Raw genomic sequence first — 9848 nt, forward strand, 5'->3', positions numbered from 1 at the left:
CAGAATTATTTTTTATTGCTTCAAATTTTTTATTTAAGAAAAGTAGGCAGTTTCCAAGTAGGCATGCATATATCAAACAGAATGCTCGAAGGAACCATTCGAAATTAATTGTCAATACAATGGACTAGTACTAAAAGAAACAATGAATATACCAATGTGGCCCTACAAATTACGGAAATAGATCAATAAACAACAAGAATATTACCCTGTCCCAACAATGGGGGCTGAGGGGGAAAACCCCAGAGGGCAAGGACCTGGCATGTCATGGAGAGGCCCCGATTAGAGATCCGAAAGTGGGACGACCCCTGGAGAAACCTCTTATGTAGCAGAAAACTGCCAAATTTTACATATAAAATAAAAGTAAAAGACAGGAAATGGAAGAAAAGTAGAGTTGTCAAAGCAAAAGCAGGTGTGAGGAGGTAGAGGGGGGAAAAAAGGAGGGGGGGGGGTAAAGGGGGTAAGGAGGCAGTCAGTTGCAGAGGACGGGATAAGTTGACTTGATCTCAACGAGAGCCATTCCTTCCTCTGAACAGATAAACATGTTCCATAAGGACCAGGTTTTCGTATAAGTCTCTCGTTTCTGCCGGGCTGTCCAAACCAGATCTTCCATCCGTTCAGCTCCTCTACCTTCCGGAGCCACAGCCCAACTGACAGAGACTGTGTCTGTTTCCAGGTGAGGGGGAATGCAAGTTTTTGCCTCGTTCAAAAGGTGGCAAAGTACGGATTTCTTGTACATTTTGGCAGGGATTTTGGAAACTCGCACTAAGAAGGCCGGGTCCTCATGGACTTTATAGTCGGTAAATTTTTGGGTAATCTTCCGGACATCTTTCCAGAAACTCTCCAGTTTGGAGCAGGACCAGAAGATGTATCTCAGAAATTTTTGCCAGTTCTTCTCAACATGTTTCGTGGGTTATCTGCTTCTTCAGGAGTAACTGAGAGAGTGAATTATCATCAGCAGGAACAACGGATATAACACAATATACACAAACCAATATTTTTATATAATCTATCATGTTGTTACTCAAAAGTTAAGAAAGTGATTTCCTTTTTTGTTGGTGAATTAGAAGGTGTTATACTTTAGGAATCAGTTAGGTAACCTACTTTTTCTAAAGAAAAGGTCAGGTTTCCTCTAAAGCTGTATTCAATACACAAATTAAAATGGCTCGGTATTCATTATTTTATCATTAAATGTGCTTTTCTTTTGGGTGAATTTGACATGGTGTTAGCCTCTTACATTCCCTGTTCAGCAGAGCTCAGACTAGAAGATAGAAAAGCGGCACCTAAAGCTAATCAGTTGTGCTGTGGTGCTCACAAGGTGCATGCTACCAGAAGGAGAGAGCAGGGTGGAAGGGAGAGGAGCCCACTGATCTCCTGTTTTTCTTTCACTGTCTAGTCACAGGTTGGGAGAGGGGCAAAACCTGCAGCAGAGATAATTCTGGTCTCCTGCTCAGCCACACAGGGTTGTGCTGTGTGGCAGAGCTGTGTAAATCTTGGGATTGTATTGACAGATATACTAAACCTTTTTGGCAATTCCTTTTGGCTCATTTCCTGGCTGGAGGATGTCCAGCTTCACCTAGCCTTGTCTTCCCCAACCTGGCTGTCCCTGGCTCACCCCTTTCATTCATTGGATTTCAGTCCTATCAATGATGTAGGCTTGCATGTTTATTACTATGTAAACAAATTCCTCAGTCTTACGCCTATACTGTGAATTAGTCTCCGCGCTCGAGGAAGCACCAGCACACCGACTGGTAAAAGTTAAAACCAATGTAGCAGCTACTTAAACAAATAAGCAGTATATTTGGTGATAAATAAATAAAGAATAATAGTAGCGCTTGAAACAGTGTTAAAAAGACTCTAAAATAAGACTCTAAAATAAACCATAAAGAGTCCCCCAAGATGTCACTCTGGTAAGTGTTGAACTCCTCCCAGCATATGGAGAATAGTCCTATAAAGTCATTCACTGTTGGTGTATCAAAACATCCATCCCCTGAGAATCCGAAACTCCAACAATTCACAAGCCGCAAATCATTCGTGTAGTTCAACAGGGTCACCAGTATTCCACCACCAAGTGCAGGGGGGCAATAAGAAATGGCCACTCACCAGATCGCGTTGCTCACTTACTCTCATAAGTGAGCACACCTCGCATATAATCAATGCCCACGAGTAGAGATCAGCAAGGGTTAAATCCAAGATTGGTTCAGTGGTTCTCTTCCTCTCATGCTCCCATGTGCGTGGAAAACAAAAAACATTCCCCACTAGTGCAATATGTCTGATAAGAGTTTATTCAAAAAATACCAACACAGCATACATCGCACTCACTTGTAAAAGAAGTAGTAAAAGCTTATCTCGTGTACTGGCAGGTTCGGATCCTCCACTGCTACTGCGATGTGGCTCCACGCCAGATCGGGTAGTCCCGGAAGTCCTCCGCTGTCGTAGTCCGCGATTGGGTGCGTCGTCTGGCCACGCCCCGACGCGTTTCGTCACTTCCTGACTTCAACTGGGGGCGCGGCCAGACAAGCGCTCCCAATCTATTTATGCTTCGCCTCGCGGCGTCGCATCCAATAGTGAAGCAGACAGGTCACCCGGAAGGACAACTCGCCTCATAATACCGGAAATTGAAAGTAGACTGGGAACTTCCTATCGGGCGATGTTGTAACACCACCTCTGCAGACATCAATCCAGAGGAGTCTGATCCTATTGGTAAACCCCGCCCCGGGCCAACCCAAATAGGCGTGCAGTCTAATCAAGTAACCTACTGCTTCAATCACCTCGAGAGCCATTGAAAGTCACTCAAACAAGTGAATAACCAATCAATAGTATCTCGGCGCACTCTCAATAGCATCCAATGTTACAGGTTGCAATAAACACTGAAGTCACACAAATGCATAATTCCAAGTTTAGCAAATAAATGCGGACAAATAAAATGTAAAATCTCATATGTAAAATATATAAAATATATACTATAGCAAAGAAAATATTGCTAAAGATAGCACATTAAACAAAATTAAAAGGTCAGATAAAAATCCAGAACAGTGTATAGAATCAAATATCACTATCAAATAATTGAAATCCATTCAATATGGTATAGGTTTTTAAAAAACTGAAAAATCTTGGATAAAGAGTAAAGATGATGGTATATATCTATTCAAAAGTTACAGTCAAAAATAATAATAATAGACTAAGAGTCACTGATGAAACAATTGAGGTCAAGTTCGATGTTCAAACCCACCGGCGCGAGGGATTGGGTCAGGTAAATCCACTTAGTTTCGCACTTAGAGAGTTCTCTGACCCAATTAGCCCCTCGCCACGGGGGTGTGACTCGTTCAATACCCCAGAATAACAGTTCACTGGGGTCCTGGTGGTGATGTTGCCGAAAGTGGGCTGGTACATTGTGTTCCCGTTTGCCATTGATAATGTTGGTGATATGTTCACCAACACGAATTTTCAAAGTTCTTTTGGTTCTCCCTATGTACACCAACTTACATGGGCACATGAGCCCATAAACGACATGAGTGGTGTCGCATGTCATAAAGGATTTTATTTTAAATGTTTTATCAATGGCTGGGACAGAAAAAGATGTACGTCTTCTCAGATTATTAGGTGTAAGAGAACATGCTCTGCACCTCCCACATGTAAATGAGCCTTTTAGATCTGGAAAAAAGGCGATGTTAGGTGGATCAATCACCTTTCTCACCACACGGTCCCCAAAATTGGGGGCTCTCCGATAGATGAAAGAGGGGTTCTTGGGTAGGGCCGGGCCCAGGGTCCTGTCCAATTGCAGTATCGGCCAATGTTGTTTAAATATGGCTTCTACCTTCCTATAGTCATTAGAAAAGTCAGAGAGGAAACTCCATTGTTTGGGGTCATTGTTTGGGGTCATTATCTGGTGCCCCATGCATGTTTATTACCTAGGGAAGTCGTAAAGGAAGGTATGTATAGCCCATCCTGTTAGCCATGATTTACCTGCGTAGCATAGAGAGGCACAAAGACCCAGTGCTGACCTCACAGAGACTAAAAAAAGATATGTAATGAAAATGAAAAAAAATAATAAAATAATAATAATAATATATGTAAACTATTTCTCAGACTTTATACCTTTTCTTCCTACAGGTTTTACCTGCTTAAATGGTGGCACCTATGATGGGATAAAGTGTCGGTGCCCAGAAGGCTACTTTGGAAGCCAATGTGAATATTCTGCAGTCAGGCTAAGTATGTACAACATCATGATCTAAAGTAAAGATTGTTCATTTAGCTTAGTAAATAAAAGGAAGCTGTGTTAACTCTGAACATCCAATGATGTGTAAAGAAATAATAAAAAAAAAAAAAAGACTCAGTTTGGATGAGTGATGTCCATAGATTCACCTTTTTAATTAAAACTTATCAAATAAATAAAAATTGTATATTCTCTATACACTATATTACCAAAGTATTGGGACGTCTGCCTTTCACACATGTGAACTTTAATGTCATCCCAGTCTTAGTCTGTAGAGATACTAATATAATCTATACCTGGTACAGAGGTGACTGTCAATTCACACTGGGGTACATGGAACCCAAACTCACACAAACATCCCCAAACAGCTCACCTCCTAAGTAGCTGAAATAAACACTTTTACATTTTTAAAAATCTTTTCAGGCAAGGCTTAAACCAAAAGTATTGGGACACCTGTCTTTACACACACATATACTTTAATGGCAACCCAGTCTTAGTCCGTAGGGTTCAATATTTAGTTGGCCCACCCTTTGCAGCTATTGCAGCTTCAACTCTTCTGGGAAGGCTGTCCACAAGGTTTAGGAGTGTGTCTATGGGAATGTTTGACCATTCTTCCAGCAGCACATTTGTGAGGTCAGGCACTGTTGTTGGATGAAAAGGCCTGGATAACAGTCTCCGCTCTAATTCATCCCAAAGGTGTTCTATTGGGTTGGGGTCAGGCCAGTCAAGTTCCTCCATCCCAAACTCACATCCTCTACATCATAACAGACACAGTAGTGGCGTAACATCCAAAATACTGTAGAAATGATTCAATAGCCTTATGTTCAAGGCCCCTTCACACTTAAACGTTTTGTAGCTTGTAGCTGAAAGCTCAAAAACTCTCAACAAGCAAAATGCCATTCATTTCAGTGGCCCCTGTTCACATCTAAGCATTCTGTCGCTTGTAGCAAAATGCCTGTCACTCAAAAATGAGCTATTTTTTAGGCAGAATTAAGAGTTTTTGCCCTCATAGACTTCAATAAGAATGCCTGAAAAACCTTGATTTGAGCGTTTTATGGGTTTTTTTTTCAGGCAATTTTAGCTGATCATCTCCCCCTAGTGATTTCCATTGGCAAAAACAAAATGCCTAGATGAAAAATGTCTGAAAAACACCAGACATAATTTGCAATTCTGCTTAAAAAAATGCTCAAAAACACTTGAAGAACATGCTTGAAATTACACCTGATAATGCAACGCTCTAGTGTGAATATAGCCTAATGGTAATGTAATGTTGTCTGCTGTTTTCCACAGCTACATCCACCAAAGCTCCTGAGGTGACCAGTAAACCAATGACATCTGCAACCAGCCAGTTTAGTTCACCTATATCTGATGTACCTACTACTGGTGTTACTACCGATGGTTCAACCTCTACAAAGGGTGAGTACAGTACAAGCTCCCTCACCTTTGTATCTACTAGTGAACTCACTACTGACAGCAAAACCTTGGAAACCACCAGAGGATATGGTACAGAATCCACTGTGTTTGTAGAAAGTAATGAAGTCAGTACTGATGCCAACACATCCGATGCAGTTAGTGGAAGTACTACAGATGCTGCTACATCTGACAGTACTGGCACATACATAAATTTTCCTACTACAATAGATCAGACTGTTGAATTATCCCCAGACTCTAAAACATCAGAACCTACTTATGCCAAAACCTCTGAAGCCACCAGTGAATACATTACATCATCAATGGCACCTGTAGAGTCTACCTCCTCTACTATGAGTTACTTTACATTGGGAGCCAATAGTGAAATCACTAGTGGCATCCTTAAAACTGACACAGCCCCAAATACAAATAGCATTTCAAGTGAATATACTACCAATGAACTGAATTCTAAAAAAACAACTGACTCCACAACAATGGGAATTATTACAGAACACTCAACTGGATCTATTATAACTGACCCTATTATCTTCTCTACCATGGAATTCACTTCTGAAATGTCCACTGACCTTACAACAACAGAATCTACAGCTGACTCCCTTACATCTAGAATTACAACTGAAGACACTACTTTCTACACTACAACAGAAACATCCCCCGAAAAATCCACAGAATCCACCACTAGAAGATTTATTACAAACCCTACTGACTCCATTAGCTCTGAAACCACCGAAGAATATACCATTTACTCAACCACAACTGAATCTACAATCAACAATACTCACTCCATTGTCTCCGAAACCACCAGAATATTTTCTACTGACCCCATTACTACTGAAACGACTTCAGACTCCATTACATCTGAATCCACTAGAGAATCTACTACTGACCTTAGTGAGGTTCCTACTGGCTCCACTATAGCCAAAACCAATATAGACTATACCAACAGCCACACTGAAAGCAAGACCATTTCAGTTGCATCTGAAACCACTAATCAATCAGTCACTGACCCCAATACAACAGAAATCATTTTGGACTCCACTACCTCTCAGACCACCAGAAAATATGAAACTGACTGGAGTTCAGTAAAAACTACAAATGACCCTATTACATCTAAAGCTAACACAGTGCATACAACTAACTTAGTTACAACTGACATATATACAGGAATTATAAGTGATCTCACAATGTCTGATTCTAATATAGTGCATACTACTGCCCCCACTATTTTGGATTCTAGTTCTGAATACTCAAATGCCTCCATTACATTGAAAACTACTGGAAAATATATTAACTCAAATTCCATTTCAACTAGTATTTCTAGCCAATATACAGATACACTACAAACTGCACCCAAAAGTTCCTCTTTTTCCAGCACATTTGAAACATCTTCAGAATATTCTACAATTCCTAATACAAAGGAAACTACTACTGAAAACATTATTGACTACAATACTTCTGTTGTTACTAAAGAACCATCAACAGAGAAGGCAACAAATTCAGACATGAGCACCCACGCCACATTTTCCTTTAGTACTGAGTCTATTACATCTGATAATGTTAGAGAACCATCAACACAGAAGCCAAGTACTGACATGATCAGCAACCCCACCTCTTCCATTTCTACTGGGTCCATTACATCTGAAATAGCTACAGAACATACTACTAGAGTATATCTTAGCGACTTCATCACTGATCTATCAACACAGAAGGCAACAAGTTCAGACATGAGCATTTACATCACATCTCCTGTAACTACCGGGTCCATTACATCTGAAAATACTATAGAACCTTCAACACAGAGGCCAAATCCAGACTTGGACACCGATACCACATCTTCATTTACTACTGGGTATACTACATCTAATAATACTAAGGAACCATCAACACAGAAGCCAAGTCCAGATATGATCAGCTACCCCTCCACTTTCATTTCTACTGGGTCCATTACATCTGAAGCTGCTACAGAGCATACTACTAGAGTATATCTTACCGACTTCATCACTGATCTGTCTACACAGAAGGCAACAAGCTCAGACATGAGCATCTACATCACATCTTTTGAAACTACTGGGTCCGTTACATCTGAACATACTAAAGAACCTTCAACACAGAAGCCAAGTCCAGACATGAGCAGCTTCCCCATCTCTTCTGTTATTACTGGATCCATTACATCTGAAGCTGCCACAGAACATACTACTAGAGTATATACCACTAACTCCATATCTAATCCCTCAACACAGAAGACAATAAGCCCAGACATGAACAACTTCACTACTTCTGTTAGTCCTTCTTCCATTACATCTGAAATTACTAAAGATCCTACTAGTAGAGTATATGCTACTGACTCTACCACTGAACTATCAACACAGAAGACAAGTCCATATGTAAGCAGCTACACTACTTCTTCTCTTTTTGCTGCGGGGTCTGAAGTTACTACAGAACATACTAGCAGTCTATTATATTCTACTGGCTCCACCACCAAACTACCAACACAAAAGTCAGCAAGTACATACCCAATCATCTATACTACATCATTCAATACTGCTGAGTCCATTACATCTGAAGTTACTACTGAGGATGCTAGTAGATTTATTTCCACTGACTCCACCACTGAAACATCTACACAGAAGCCAACAAGTGCACACACAAGCAACTACACTACATCTTCCACAACCAAATCAGGTCTGTAAAGAACGAAAGCAATTTGTGTTTTGGAATTAACAAATTATGTTGTATGGTTATTATTATTATAAGGACATTTTTTGTCTATGCATCCATAAAGAGAGAAAATTGTTATATACCTTCCCCTTTCTATGTCATTTGTTTTAGATAAATTATATTAATAATACTATTAGGTGTACCATTTTTACTATTAGTGATAGTATCAGTAGTAGAAGTAGAAGCAGTTCTTAGAGTTAAAATGTACTATCCTCTTGGTTCCCATGTGGGGTAGTCAGAGCCCGGTGTACCTTAATGTTTGGCCCTCATAGGGTGGAAGCTCAACACACTCATATGTCACCGGCAAGGTTCACCTGAATTGCCTTAACTCGACCTGTTATTATGTTCATGTTTCTTGTTTTAAAGCTGTGACCAATTTGATAATTGTTCTATTCTTTATTATGCTAATACAACATTTGTATCTAACCTTCTTGCAAAAATTCAATAAAAATTTGGTTATAAAAAAAAAAAATGTACTATCCTCAAAATCCTAACCCTCCAAAAGAAAAAAAAAATACATATCATAATTTAAGGTATCAAGTACATTTTCTTTCCATGCTGGCAAGCATGTAGCAAGCAAGCTACAATGCATTACAAGCAGTGGAAGCATTTTAGAATTGCCCAGAGGATTAGGATATAATTTTATTTTAGATGGCTTCCCATTATACGAATTGTGAAGTGTGATTTGACTGAACATACACCTATAAAATGTTTGAAGCTAGTTTAGTAGTGTGTAACCTATTTATCAAATTTTATACTATTTCTTCCTGCAGGTTCCCCCTGTTTTAATGGTGGCACTTATGATGGGATTAAGTGTCTGTGCCCCGAAGGCTACTTTGGAAGCCAATGTGAAAACACTGCAGTCAGGCTAAGTATGTACAAACTTATGATCTGAAGTAAAGGTTGTTCACTAAGTTTAGTAAATAAAAGGAAGCTGCGCTAACTTTGACATCCAATGATGTGTAAAGAAATTTTAAAAAGACTCAGTTTATACGACTGACATCCATAGATTCATCTTCTTAATTTAAAAAAATATATAAAAAAAAGTATATATATATATATATATATATATATATATATATATATATATATATATTAGCTTTTTTTATTCAGTGTTCTTTGTATTTATTCCTTTTATTTCTTTAATTGTGTGTCTACATTTGATCATACTGTTCTTCTTTGTTTTTCCTTTGCCCTTTTTGTCTTTGCCCCGCTGTCTGTTTTTATAATGGGGGTTCGTTTTTGGTACATGGACAAGTTCAGAATAGCTTCTTTAACATTCACAAGCCATTTAAAGCGTACTAGACCCTTAAAAATCACCCAAAAATCACATTAAGTGACCTTTATTTGGTTATTATTACTGAAATAAATTGGAAAATAAAGGTGCCACTCAACTGGTAAAAGCTAAGATGTGCCAACATGTTTCAGGGTTACAGGTATCCTTCCTTCATCAGGGTCAAAAAAGAAAATGTATTAACATTTATGA

At 39.2% G+C, this 9848-nt stretch overlaps 1 protein-coding gene across 1 annotated transcript in view; it reads left to right on the forward strand.

The window, feature by feature from the left end:
* Positions 1–9257, forward strand: part of LOC309552845 (uncharacterized protein) — a gene marked incomplete at both ends in the record, with an annotated part of 104888 nt that extends 95631 nt beyond the window's left edge. Inside the window, 5 exons of the mRNA XM_082253753.1 lie at positions 4111–4209; positions 5504–5926; positions 6233–7228; positions 7367–8326; positions 9136–9257. Of these exons, the coding sequence (XP_082109879.1) occupies positions 4111–4209; positions 5504–5926; positions 6233–7228; positions 7367–8326; positions 9136–9257 (2600 nt within the window). The remainder of the gene's footprint in view (positions 1–4110; positions 4210–5503; positions 5927–6232; positions 7229–7366; positions 8327–9135) is intronic.
* Between the last annotated feature and the right edge of the window lie 591 nt (positions 9258–9848).

Source organism: Pelophylax lessonae (genome assembly GCF_965119305.1).
Source record: "Pelophylax lessonae genome assembly, chromosome: 4".
Classification (NCBI taxonomy): domain Eukaryota; kingdom Metazoa; phylum Chordata; class Amphibia; order Anura; family Ranidae; genus Pelophylax; species Pelophylax lessonae.